The sequence below is a fragment of the Nestor notabilis genome, unplaced genomic scaffold (assembly GCF_000696875.1).
Source record: "Nestor notabilis isolate BGI_N333 unplaced genomic scaffold, ASM69687v1 scaffold11696, whole genome shotgun sequence".
In the NCBI taxonomy this organism is placed as follows: Eukaryota; Metazoa; Chordata; class Aves; order Psittaciformes; family Psittacidae; genus Nestor; species Nestor notabilis.
In genome coordinates, this window is record NW_009931600.1 from 46896 (window position 1) to 61249 (window position 14354).

The following is a 14354-nucleotide window of genomic DNA, read 5'->3' on the forward strand; positions in this document are numbered from 1 at the left end:
GCTCTCTTCAACAATTTCTGATTTAGTAACTTCACTTCTTATATTGTTCTATCATTTCTAAGAATACTATTTAAGAAAAAACAAGGATTTTGAATCATAGTTATTAATACTTTTTCACTCATCACCTCGTTAATATCTTTTTTCTTCTTTTTTTTTTTTTTTAGTAGTTTTGTTCCCACAGTGTCTTATCAAATTATCTTTTCTATTTTCTTATCGGTGCCTGTGGGTTCATTTAAAGGGTGACTCTTTTTCTTTTACTGAGTCATTATGAACTATCTGAAGAGGAAGAGAAACATTTACTTGATCTATAAGTATTTATTTTATCTATAAGTATTTCAATATTTCCACATTCAAATTTATTTTAACACATGCTTCACAATTCCTGGAAATGGCTTTCTTTCAATTGTAATGCAGTAAGTTGTGCATTCAGACTTGTCTTTTGAATATAAAGGAAACCTATTGATTTCAGAAGTCTAAGCTTCCAAGTATTTCACAGTCACTGTTGCTAAAGCCAGAGCAGCACCCCTTTCCTTCATCAGAAACTAAATGGTTCAATAGGCAAAAGTGGAAACTGATGATTATGCAGAAATGCCTTGCCTCTGTCACAGTTTTCTCACAGTTAGGGCAGTTCAGGAACTAGTATATGTCTAGGTCTCTTCATTGCCTGTGTTCTCTTGAATGCAAATTGCCTTTGGTTTTTAATGTTTGACTATCACGGTTCTATCTATCGCAGAACTTATACAAAGAGAGAAAAACTATTGCTTGGCACCTAATATCTTGCCAGAAGGACTGAGTATGTAAGGCTCTGGATTTCAACTGTGTGATGAGTCTCCCGGTGAGCTCAAACCCTGCCTTTAGGACAAAAATTTTTTCCTTTTGACTGACATCCAGTGCAGCTCCAGCTTTTGGCAGCTCAGGACCTCATTACTGTAGGTGCTTTCCTGCATGACTGTGTACAAGGTCATGTAGCGATAGGATGAGGGGTAGGGGCTTTAATCTGAAAGCGGGGATTTAGATTAGGTATAAGGAAAAAATTCTTCCTTGTGAAGGAGGTAAGACACTGTCACAGTTTGCCCGGAGAAGCTGTGGATGCCCCATCCCTGGCACTGGACAGGGCTTTGAGCAACCTGCTCTAGTGGAAGGTGCCCCTGCCCATGGCAGAGGAGTTGGAACTACGTGATCTTCAAGGTCCCTTCCAATCCAAACCGCTCTATGCTTCTATGATTTCAAGAATGATGCATCCTGCCTGACCAATTTGGTGGCCTTTTATGATGGTACTACAGAATTGATGGACAGCGGCAGAGTAGTTGACATCATCTACCTGGACTTGTGCAAAGTGTTCAACACTGTCCTGCACAACATCCTTGTCTCTAAATTGGAGAGACATGAATTTGATAGATGGACCACTCTGGATAAAGAACTGGCTGGATGGCCACATGCAAAGAGTTATGGTCAACGGTTCAATGTCCAGTTGGAGACCAGTAACGAGTGGTGTCCCTCAGGGATTGGTGTTGGGACCTGTGTTGTTCAATATCTTTGTCTGTGACATGGCCTGTGGGATTGAGTGCGCCCTCAGCAAGTTTGCCAAGAACACCAAGCTATGTGGCTCGGTTGATACGCTAGAGGAAAGGGATGTCATCCAGAGGGACCTGGACATGCTTGTGAGGTGGGCCGATGTCAGCCTCATGGAGTTTAACGAAGTCAAGTGCAAGGTCCTACACCTGGGTTGGTACAACCCCAGGCACAGCTACAGGTTGGGTGGAGAAGAGACTGAGAGCAGCCCTGTGGAGAAAGACTTGCGGGTGGTGATTGATGAGAAACTTGACATGACCTGGCTTCAGTGTGTGCTTGCAGCCCAGAAAGCCAACCGCATCCTGGGCTGCATCAAAAGAAGCGTGACCAGCAGGTCAAAGGAGATGATCCTGCCCCTCTACTCTGCTCTCTGAGACCTTACTTGGAGTATTGTGTACAGTTCTGGTGTCCTCAGCATAAAAAGGACATGGAGCTGTTGGAGCAAGTCCAGAGGAGGGCCATGAGCGTGATAAGGGGGCTGGAGCACCTCCCATATGAAGACAGGCAGAGAAAGTTGGGGTTGTTCAGCCTGGAGAAGAGAAGGCTGTGTGGAGACCTCGTAGCAACCTTCCAGTATCTGAAGGCGGCCTATAAGAATGTTGGGGAGGGACTCTACATTAGGGACTGTACTGGTAGGACAAGTGGCAATGGGTTTAAACTTAAACAGGGGAAGTTTAGATTAGATATAAGGAAGTTGTTCTTTACAGTGAGGGTGGTGAGGCACTGTCACGGGTTGCCCAAGGAAGCTGTGAATGCTCCAACCCTGCCGGTGTTCAAGGCCATGTTGGACAGAGCCTTGGGCAACATGGTTTAGTGCGAGGTGTCCCTGCTCATGGCAGAGGGGTTGGAACTAGATGATCTTAAGGTCCTTTCCATCCCAAACCATTCTATGATTCTAAATATTACTTCTTAATGAAATTTTATGAAATAAAATGATTAATTTTCTGTTATTGGTTCCATATATTTTATAAAGTTACTTGCAAAAGTTACAAATTGCCTACAAAATAAATGTGGGATCATCTTAGGATAGTATTGAATATTACCTATTAGTGATTGGGAAAAAACATATAAAGATAATTTAAGCTGTGTCAGCTTTTCACTGTTTGATATTACTCAGGTACAGAAGTTTGTATTTTTCCTGCTACACCTCTCTCCAGACTTCTGGTATTCATCCATACCTCCTTTCTTGCAGATGAATTGGGATCAGTTTTTCTAAGTGATGTATTTAGCTAAACTGAACATAATTTGTTTTAGCTGCATTTATGAAGCTGCAAATATGAGAGATATACATCAGTTTAATCAGCTTCTGTGTGCTTGCTACAATTTCCTGTGGCTAGCATGGCTGTTTTGTAAAAAGACAGTAAGATTTCCTATTCTCCGAAACTATATTACAGACATAAAAATTTAAATCAGATGCAGCTGTAGCTATACTTTATATCTAAAACCTAATATTACTTTGTTGAAAAGGAGCCCTTTAATGAAATCACCTCTAAATAAATGAATATATATATTATCTTAATGGCTTTATTTTTCATTAGAAAGGTATCTTAAAACTAAATCTTTATAGTAATGAGCAGTGAAGAGAAACATGCTTTGAGTGTATCATGTATGATTATGATTGACAAATGAGTTCTCACAGTGAACACACACAAAAAGCAATGAACAGTGATCCATTATAAAACAAAACAAAAACCACTGAAGTTCAGGCAAAGAGGACACAAATTAATACAACCTTCAGATAAATTAAAAAGTACAGGGTTCATTCACTAGTGCATCATTGAAGTGTTAAGCCACTGTACATCAGCCAGGCATGAAGTTCCTTTGGCCAATTAAATGGGATCCTTTGTGATAAGAAGTATTTCACTCAAAGCAAGAAAACTGCATACGGATCTTGTCTATCTTCAGTATGATTCAATAAACACCAAGCAAAAAGAAAAGTCGTCCTTAAGTCTTCTGAGAAACCTGTTAGCATCCACCAGCTTATTTTTTTCTTATATATTCTTTTTTATGAGTTACCATCTAATTGATTTTGGCTTGGAGGTATGTTCACTGAAAGGTTAAAATATTTCTTTTTCAATTAAGTATTGCAGCACATCTCAGAAAATAATTTTAAAATATTATTTTAAATGTTTTCAGAGGACTCTTCATACTGGAAATTGGGTGTGTGCAAAGAAATAAATAAATCGCAACTAGCTTCTTTTTATGCCATCTATGCTCTTACGTCCCCAATCTGCTCCCTCTACCTTTCACATGACAGCATGGAAATTACAACCTATCACTCTGTATCTACGAATAACTATGCAGTCTGTACCATTTCAAACAGGCAACATTTTCTAAATGAAATTATAAAAATAGGAAAAATATCTTGGCTAATCAGTATTAATCAGAAAATCCAGAGTTACTTTTAAACATTGACAATTTTGAACCTAATGCACATATATATTACTGGGCAGCTCGTGAAAAAAAAAAAAAAAAAGACAAGCAAGCTCTGTTTGGTGTACAAATACATTTGCACAAGAATATAAAGGGGTGTTTGTGTGTAGCATATTTGCCTGACTGAAAAATGACGATCCACTATTTCCAAAGTTGATCTTCCACTGAGAAGTAACAGACCTCCAGAATGTAGTTTATTATTAAGTAACAAGAGTAAGCCACCATCACAGGTGATGAACTGGGTACAGAAAGCACTCACAAATTCTTTCGTTTCTGTGCCACATGGCACAGTCAGTAAATGCTTATAGCAAGGAATGTATTGAATATTAATCTATGCTCCTGCCAGCACCTTGAGTAGAAGCAGGAAGGCTATGAAGCATAATCCAAAAGGGACACAGCAATTTGCTTCTGCTGAACTGCATCCCCTTCAAATCAGCAGGAGTCTTGCATATTGACTCTGTTTCAAAGATTACATTCTCAGAGTTCTCCCTGGTGATTTCTTTATCCTCACAGGTGTTGCATTGCCACTGACAGACTAACAGTGACTGTTTTGGCCCAAGGCTTTCCTCAAGGAGGCTGGCATATATCCATAAAATGACAATGCAACACCTGTAATAAGAAAACAGAAGTATAGAGGGTGGGTTTTTGTACTGTAGAAAGCTTTTGTTGTATTCATTGTATTAATTCTTTTTGAGATGCACAAAAGCCAAGTTGTACAGAAGCACAAACCATAAAATGGAAAACCAAAATTACCAATACTGTTCAATATATAGTAAATTTGCTTTTTTTCATATAATCCACATAATCCAGTCAATGTCGCTTTTAATTCAATGTTGAATAAAATATTTACTTGAAGTTATGGAGAAAAAAAGAATGGCTATTTTGAATTAAAGTGTGTAGTACGCTTGAAGTATTTATTTATTATGACAACTTATCTGCCTGCAGTGACACATCATTCTTGTCTGGGTTTACAGAAGCAAAATGGCAAATACAATTAAATAGTCAAACTCTCAGAGAAATTAAACTATATGGGTTTTTCTAAATATTATCCATCTATGTCAAAGGAAAATAAAACCCAAATATTCAAGCAGTTATTCTAATAAGAAAGCAATACCAGGAAATTTTGAAGTTTATGTTCAAGTTAACAAAATATAAATGTTTATTAGGTATGTCAAGAGTAAGTCAAAGGTGCATCCCTGAACTAAAGATACCGCATCTGAGAATGATAGCACATCTCTGGCAATTCGAAACAGCTAAATGTTTGTACTAAGACAGATATTTATATTCGATAAAAATATAGAATTTCAATCATGGGATACTGCACTTTAAAATAGAAAATACTCCAAATCTGGTGTACATAGATTTCAACAGAAGTTTCAATTATGAAAATCTTGACTTGCAGGATCAGGCCACTGACATAGATCCAGCAACATCTGAATTATTTTAAGTTAGTATTACAAAGAGTGAACAAACCTTGACAGTGAACTGTGCTATTAAAACAGAGAATAGGATGGAAAGTTCTTCAGTCTGATATTTTACTTCAAGGATTGCTTGAAGTAAAACACTGAAATTATATCAAAATTTATTTTCAGATTACTTTGATCTCTTTGTAAATAAAACAAAATGCTGCAGTAAATGGAGGATAAAATGGTATGACTTTATAAGGAATGAAATACAGATGTAGCAAAGGTACCTGGCGTGACACTGATTTTCCTTAGGTGATTCTATGTCTTCAACTTAAGAAAAACAAAACTATAAATTCTGTATGGAGGAGATAATGTAGCAAGATTTTGATGTAGGATAGTTTATTACCTAAAGAAATATGTACAAATTCTAAACATGAAAATAGTGGGTAAAAGAAATCAGACTCTATTTACATTTTTTTTACAAATTGTTTTTACAAGTGTATTTTTTTTTTTTTTCTAAATAACAGGACAAACACGTAAGAGCAATCTTTGTGTAATACATACATAAATAAATACTGACTTTAAATGAGTGTTATAGGAACATAATTTCTACAGCCAATTTGGGTAACAAAAGCAGTTCTGTTACCTCTACTACAATATAATTAAGTCAGAAGGAAAAATTTTACATATAGAGCTCTGTTAATTACTTTGTAAATTGTACCTTACTAATATATTCAGTAGAGGTAATACAGTCATTACATTTCATGCCCACAACTGAACAATGAGTTTTGGCATGCAAAACCATATATAATCATCAACATCTGCAGGTATTCATTTACATTTTTTAAATAAAGGGTTTTCTTAATTATTTTTAACTACATGCAACAGCTTATTAGCATCATATTCCTGGTTACAATGCACAAGTTTGCATAACATTATTTTTAGTAATTGATGTTCACAGGTGCTGCTCCAAAGGGTAGGAATATACTTGGCACACAGTATAAGAAAATGAATTAATAAATAAGTCAATATCACAATGACATTTACATATACACAAGACAAAAGTAAAATGTTTCATGGTGTCATACACAGAATTTAGAACTGTCTGGGCCTCACATTTTGTTCGATAAGGCCCTGATTCAATATGGTATTCAAGCAAATTTTGACATCTGTGCTTTATTCAAGGCATTGCTAAAGCTCATTCTTAACTGCACAGGTTTACTTCCACCCTACTGACTTCTTTTGCGCATATGGAAGTTTCCTCTTCTGCACACCTTCCTAAATCAGGGCCTAAATCCCTTGCTCCAGTTGGAAGCATGGAGATGAAAGCATCGTGGAATAAACTGACTTAGTATTAAAGTTTCTATGCAGTTCTGCTAATACGAGCGGTAAAATTCTCATTCAGATTAGCAATCAGTATTTCTTTATCTTTGTGTGTGACCATGTCACACATTAATGTCAATGTTAGCATTGCCGCATAATGTCCTCAGCTCCTTCTGAAGCCATTAAGTAGAGGATGTTCAGCATTTCAGAAGTCAGACCTCTTGTTTATTGTCTATGCGCTATATTCTTAATGAATATTCAATATTATACACATAGATATAAATACAGGACAAGCTCTGTCTTATTTGAGTTTCTCCTGCTCTATAAGCAACTCAAAACTGGTGAAAAAACAAAGAACAAACTGTTCTTTCTTAAACAAAAATCATTGATGAACAAAAGAAAAAATCCACTTCACAAAGCAGTTAGCAAAAATAGCATACTCTTATAATTCTCCTTTAAGAAATAAACAAAATGCATCTTGATGTCAACAGACATATTAATCAGAATCGTACATAGCAAATAATACATCAGTGTAAAGGTGCAGAGTATCTAAAACCATCCCAATATCAATATTAACTCTGTATTATGCAACATCATTAGAGAAAATAAATCTTCAACTAGTGAATCAAATAGCAGTTACAACTCTATTGCTGAATTAAATGTTTAATGACTTAGGCTAGTAAATTAGGACAATACCCTGCAAAATTCAGCAAACAATGCTTTATGAATTAGGCACTATCAACTTCAAATCTGTACCACTAAAATCAGGAAATCACTGACAGTTGGAAATTTAACATCCAGGCATGGGCTTTGTTGACTTTGTATTTTTCATTTTTGCTTTGGAGGGTGACTTGAGAGCTGAGTTCATATGCTGGTTTGTAGAAGGAAAAAAATAATTTACACCTTAGTAGACCCTATATAACACACTGGTTCAATGCAACTCTATCAACATTTTTTTTTAATTTCCAGATTCTACTTTAAAAGGGAAAACCACACCAGGTTCTTCAAAAATACATTGTTACTTTTAAAAGTTGAATGCTTCAAAGAACCTGGCATCAGCAAACAGTAACTATTCTCATTCATTTCAGAAGCTTGAGGCTTCCTGTCAGCAGCCAAGACTACGGGTATGATCACTCAGGGCTGCTAACTTCCAGTTTATCTCCAAGACAGCTTTGGTATCATTGTAATAAAGATGGACATCCATGTTCTATGCTTTACCATGTCACTATGAATGAAACATAATTTCATTAACATTAATCAAGTCACTGCAGATTTGTTCCAGCATAACTAGAATAGACTATGATTGAAAGTTTTGGACAGAATTTTTCAGAGAAACCTGAGGTAATTATTTTCCCTGATTCCACTGACTCCTGGTCTCAGCAAACACCATGGAGATTACTTCTAGCCTTACCTATGCCCTGTGCAATCTAAATGTCAAAGTGCTGCACATCAGTCCCATTCAAATTGTGTTTTCCTGGTAAACATTTGTACACACAAAACATTTCCATCTTGACAAAAATCTCTGCAAATCTGGCTTTCTGCCAAAATTTAGAACAAACCTTTATATGACAGATTTTATGAAGAAGAGTTCATCTGTTTATTTCCTAATGTATTTTGGAAAAAGGGGGATGATGGAATGATAGAGGAAGGAATTAAAAGTACCATAGCCTTTAATATTTTTAAAAATACTGTTAAAAGCCAAAACCACGTAGCAATAGAAAACGTCTGGAAAAGTTCTTTGTCACTGAGTGCATACCAAAAAAGACAACAAGCAAAGTAGAGAATGGAGGGGGGGAAAGGTCCTCTTTAAAACCAAAGGTAGAAATGTAGGAAAACTGAAATAAGCAAAAATCAACTCAGCTTCCTTCACCCCCTGTGTTATTAACCCACATGAAACTAAAAGGTACAAATTTTAGTATAGACAAACTGTATTTGAATATTTTGTGAACACTCTACTACGATAAACATAACTGATCCTCAGCTTCAGGTGTGTATTTCTTTTTTTCATATTAGCTTTGCACAAAACACTACCAAGAGAAGGAAAATAAATTTACCAGTAAAGGCTGAGCTTTCACACTGAATATCTCAGGCAAATATGAAGTATAAGTGAGTCTGTAGCATCTGCTAGTAGAAAAAGTGGCCAGTTTGACTCCTGTGTGTTTGAAGTATGTTATCCTCATACGATGATACAGGGAACAATGGAAATGGTGCCAAAGAATGCAGGAGCACGTTGAACATCTTGAACATTAGAAGCTGATTATTTGTATGAACATTTATTGGCAGATACTTTCCATCATCTTGATAATAAATCTAAGCAGTTTCTGTTTACTGTCGAGGTATGTCTCTATGTGTGGCAAATTATCTTAGACAGTTTATATTGCACAATAAGGCAATATGAATTCCCTCATGGTTAAAAAGGGCACCCTTCTGTCTGAATTTGAAAAATGCATTCAAATAAACTATAAACCAATGTTTTCCAGATGCCAGAATATTGTCACATAATTCTTTCTGTAAGCAGAACAGCAGAATAGAGCCAATACATCCATCCTTCTGTTCAAAAGATCCATGGGGAAAAGAAATATGCGCATCAAAATCAAAAGCCAAAAAGTAGCTCTGCAGCCACTTGAATAATATATGCGCCTCAGGATTTCAGTTTCTAAAATGTTAACGTTAACTATTCATCTTGAAATACTATACACCGAAAAATTTTAAGTGAGATTTCAAAAGTAGGACCTATCAATTGATTGTGTTAACTGCCATTAATTTTCAACATTCTATCAATTGCCATTTGTTCCTTTACAATGATACATCTACCCTGTATATATTTTAGCTATTAACTATGTTAATAGAAGATCTACACATTAGAACATTACTACTTCAGAATAGATAGGTGATACAAATGTATTGTCGTCCTCCTCTGTGGTGATACTGCAATTATCAAATGCTGACTATTTTAGGGCTTCTGCTACTGGTATTTATTTTACTTACGTCCTTATTTCAGACTTACAGAGATCTTCTTTAATAGCAAAATACGCTAGGGCTTAAACTGGTGACCTGCAAAGCTTTAAGTAAAATATATCATTTAAATATGCTGATGAGAACATGGCCTCCAGTGTTCAAAAGTACGTATACATCACAGGACAACCTTGCAAATATTAACATTGAAGTCACTAAGAGAAAAAGCTGTACATGCTGCACTATTTCAATCTACTTTAAACATAGATATGCAAAAAACTATTCATTATAATGAACAAACTTCTGATTTTCTCACAGGTGTTGAGTTGTATGCGATCTTCAGTTTGTGGAATAGTGTGGTAATTACATGATACTTGCTGTATGCTTCATCCTGGTCTTGGTGCAAATACAATTCTTCATGGCTAAACTACAGAGAAGTAGATACAGATCATACAGGACGGTAACTTCCACTGGAAAACTGGGTTCATTGCTTCTATAGATGTGCCTTTTCCCAGACTTTGTTTGGGAGCTCAGTTTTTTTCTCTTATTCGTATAATCAACTGAAATAGTCTAATATTTCTCTGGGGATGGCTTGTAGTGATGTGGATGATGTTGCTTCAGATGAGGTCCTAAACAAAAGAATAGGAAAATATTCACGTATCAAACAGAGAATATGTAATACCAACATTTAGCAGTACTATAAAGCTTTGTGAGGTCTTCAGCTGGCAATCCTTCAGTTTGTAAGTGAACAGCCTGTGTTGACAACTATGTGCATGTTTAGTGCAGGCAACTTTAGTGAGACTGTGAAAAGACAAAAAGATTCAAGCAGATGAATCTTGGACTAGTTCATTATATTTTTTACTTTGCTTTATAGCACTGGGTTGTACTTTTCAGAAAGACATGAAATGCTGAAAATGGTCACTAAGAGGTTTGAACTGCTTTAGAAATACGATCAGGCTTTAGCCATGCTGGACTGAATGCACCCAGCAAAATTTTATCTTGAAAGCTGAGGAATCCCAGTCCTAGCTACTACTTGGAGGACAGATCAGCTTTGAATCCCAAGTGCTATACACATAAGCCAAAGAGCTGTGGAGGAATGAACAGCAAATATCAGACCACAGAAATTGAGTGAAACACTGCATGTGCTTCCATCGTTGCTTGGGATGGTTGGGGGAATCCCATATTTTCACACATCTTCAGTTTATGGAACGCTGTTGACATGAATACAGACTCTAAGGCTCAAGCAAAATGTTTAGATGTGGAGGACTGAAGTTTTGTAACATACACCTACATGTCAAAATGGTGTAGAACTTACTGTGGGGTGAAAATGGAGGAAGGTCGGGTGTTCGAAATGATTTTATTGTAGCTGGCCCTTCCCCACCAGTCGTCAGCACTTGAACTTCCAAGCGGTACAGCATTGATGGCCTCAGATTGGGCACAGTAAGTACATAATGATCCTAAAAATAAATAAATTGCATTAGTCCTCAAAGCATCTAAAAATACAACACAGTTGCTCTACTCACAAAGATCAGTTGTTTAAACAGGTTCTGTCACTCTCAGCACTGATAAATCATTTTCTTAGAATTATGTTGAAAGGATTTAATGTCTACATCACTTTGATGAGAGGATATATTCTGAATTTTTTTGCTTGACATTCCCTTTGAGCAGACTTTTTTTACAAGGTCCAAATCGTACCTTAGTGTTCTGGAAAGTGGATGCTCATCACAAAAAAACCAAAAAAAACCCAAAAAAACCCAAAAACACTTCCTAATCATTCTTTTCAATAAACATGTTCATTATATAAACTTGTTTTTATGTTGGATCTGCTTGGAAACTCTACTAATTTGTAAAATAATTAATGGCAGGCCTAGGGCCCCTGCTGCAGCTAGTGAACCTAAGTGTGTGTCCTGGGTTCAGCTATAGCAGTCATTTTTTCTCCGTCTTAGTAGCTGGTGCAGTGCTGTGTTTCTTGACTTTCAGTCTGGGAACAACGCTGATAACACCGATGTTTTTAGTTGTTGCTAAGTAGTGTTTACTCTGACCAAGGACTTTCTCAGTCTCATGCTCTGCCAGGGAGGAGGGGAAGCCGGGAGGAAGCAGAGACAGGACACCTGACCCAAACTGGCCAAAGGGGTATTCCATACCAGGGCATGTCATGCCCAGTATAGAAACTGGGGGGAGTTACCCGGAAGGCCCAGATCGCTGCTCGGGTCGGGCTGGGTATCGGTCGGCGGGTGGTGAGCGGTTGAGTCCTCTCCCCTTGTTATTTCCCTTATCATTATTATTGGTAGCAGTAGTGGTTTGTATTATACCTTAGTTACTGGAGCGCTGTTATCTCAACCCGTGGTAGTTACATTCCTCTGATTCTCCTCCCCATCCCTCCGGGAGCGGGGGCTTTTTCACAGAGTCTAGAAGGCGTAAAGCGGGGGGGGATTGAGCGAGCGGCTGTGTGGTTCCAAGTTGCCGGCTGGGCTTGAACCACGACAGTGTGGCTACACTGATTTCAGCTTTGTCCTAATTACACTGTAAGAATCTACCTTCTGCTCTTAATCCCATCTCCGGCATGATGGACTCACTTTTCAGTGCTTCATACCTTTTGTGGTCACTTAGACTTGTGCAAAATAAGTGCTTTAAGCTGAAAGAGGGCAGATTCAGATTAGATATTAGGATGAAATTGTTCACTAGGAGGGTTGTGAGACACTGGAACAGGTCGCCCAGAGAAGCTGTGGCTGCCCCATCCCTGACAGTGTTCAAGGCCAGGTTGGACGGGGCTTTGAGCAACCTGGTCTAGTAGGTGTCCTTACCCATGGCAGGGGATTTGGAACTAGATGAGCTTTAAAGTCTCTTCCAATCCAAACTGTTCTATGATTTTATGAAAATAATTTCAGAGTAAATTTAAAGAACCCACTCCTGAATGAGAATACACCTGGCTAAAGACTAACAGGTGTTAAGGAATTAAAGCCCTGATTCATTTTATTCCAAGTTGGAAAGGCCCAGTCATAGGAAGGAGACAACAGGGCAGTGATGCTGGACACTGTGGGCAAGGTGTGCTCCTGCAACCGTACGGGCTGGGCCGGGCAGCAAGCTGAAAGGCGCCTTCTTCTGGTTAGCTATGTGGGGGAAACTAAGCGAGCTGTGAGAATAACTGGTAATTTGCTGTTGCTAAATGAGGGGGAAGACAGAGAGAGAAAGAGAGAGGGGAGCGCATACATCACATTCATAGACTCACTCTGCTCATTCAGGTGCTCCTCTGGCAGGTGGGACATGGGCGTTTCAGCCCTGGTTGTGCAAATGTTATATTTTTATCAATCAGAGGCTACCAAAGAGAATGAGTGAATGATCCTTACCATAAAATACCCTATGTTCTGATTGTTTCTGAGAGGTAGGAGATACTGTTTCAACTGCAGTCAGAGTTTTCTGCAAGTTAGCCAGTTGCCATAGGCAAAGATAGATAGATAGATAGATAGACAGATAGATAGATGAAATAAAATGAATCTCCAGGCTCTACATTAGTGAAACTAGAGGACAATAAAGATAAAAAAATTAAAGCAAACCACAATGCAAAGGAGTGTTTTAAATAAAACTTTATACATATTTCAGATCTAACTGGACCAAAAGCCTAAAAAAAGGAATAGAAATGCTGAATAAAACGTATGCCTGCCCCTAAGAAAAAAGATGAAATCCAAAGCGCAAATCAACATCTCATGGTCTGTAGCTTTGCTTATTATTGTGCTAAGTGACCCCATAGTTCTAAGGAATCCATGGTCAACTCTGTTGCTCTCCTGCAGAACAAGGGGCTTTGAAACATGGGTGCCCTATAGCCCTAGGTCAGTCTGCTAGGAATTAAGACAGAATGATGAGAACCTTGCCTTGGATTTGTGGAAAATGCATTGAATGTAAGATGTGTTCAACAAAACATTTTGCGCATTTTTTGAGGAGACAAATGTGAAAAGATTTTCAGCAGATTCTGCTCTAGAAACAATTGCCTTGATCCACTTCACTGAAGTGAATGGAAAGACTGCTTAATGTTATTAGCAGACCTTGGATCAAGGCCAACCGCTTAAGCCCTTTTGTTGACTGGTGGATCTGGCAGTGGAGTCTGAATGGAGTGCTCTTCATCTGCCTCTGCCAGAGGAGGAACTGAAGTAGCAAAGGCCATCTTAAAGCAAATAGGAGGAAGAATTCAAATTATTAATTTTTGGACTTTCAATAAACAGTGAAATCTAGTTCTCCTTTAAATTATTTGTCTATTGGACAATGGTGCATATTGGCAGAAGGGGAAGTGATTTTTATTTTTCTTAGAGCCATAAGTGATATAAAGGAAGAGAAAATTCTTTTAAATCCATTGACTTGGACAGCAAATAGTTAGTAAATCTCTAGTAACTTCCAAGTTGAACAGCCTGATCATCAAAGGAAAATAAAAACCATCTACTGCCACACAGATGATCTTTTCCTCCCTTCAGGCATTTCTCAGACAATTGTTGCTAATTCAACAATTGTGCACATTAAAATGTTTGATGTGTCATTCAGATGAGTAGCTGTGCTTTCTAGCTCCAGCAAGTAGGAAGAATTAAGCACTTCCTGCTCAAACTTGCCTGCAGAGCCAGAGAATGCTATGTGTGACATCTGCATCACCACTAAACATTAAAAATACACACACACTTA

The 14354-nt window shown here is 37.7% G+C and overlaps 1 protein-coding gene across 1 annotated transcript in view; it reads right to left on the reverse strand.

Annotated features, from left to right (window-relative positions):
* Nucleotides 1–10259: 10259 nt before the first annotated feature.
* Nucleotides 10260–14354, reverse strand: part of KAL1 (Kallmann syndrome 1 sequence) — a gene marked incomplete at its 5' end in the record, with an annotated part of 57760 nt that continues 53665 nt past the window's right edge. Inside the window, 2 exon segments of the mRNA XM_010015990.1 lie at nucleotides 10260–10318; nucleotides 11005–11146. Of these exon segments, the coding sequence (XP_010014292.1) occupies nucleotides 10260–10318; nucleotides 11005–11146 (201 nt within the window).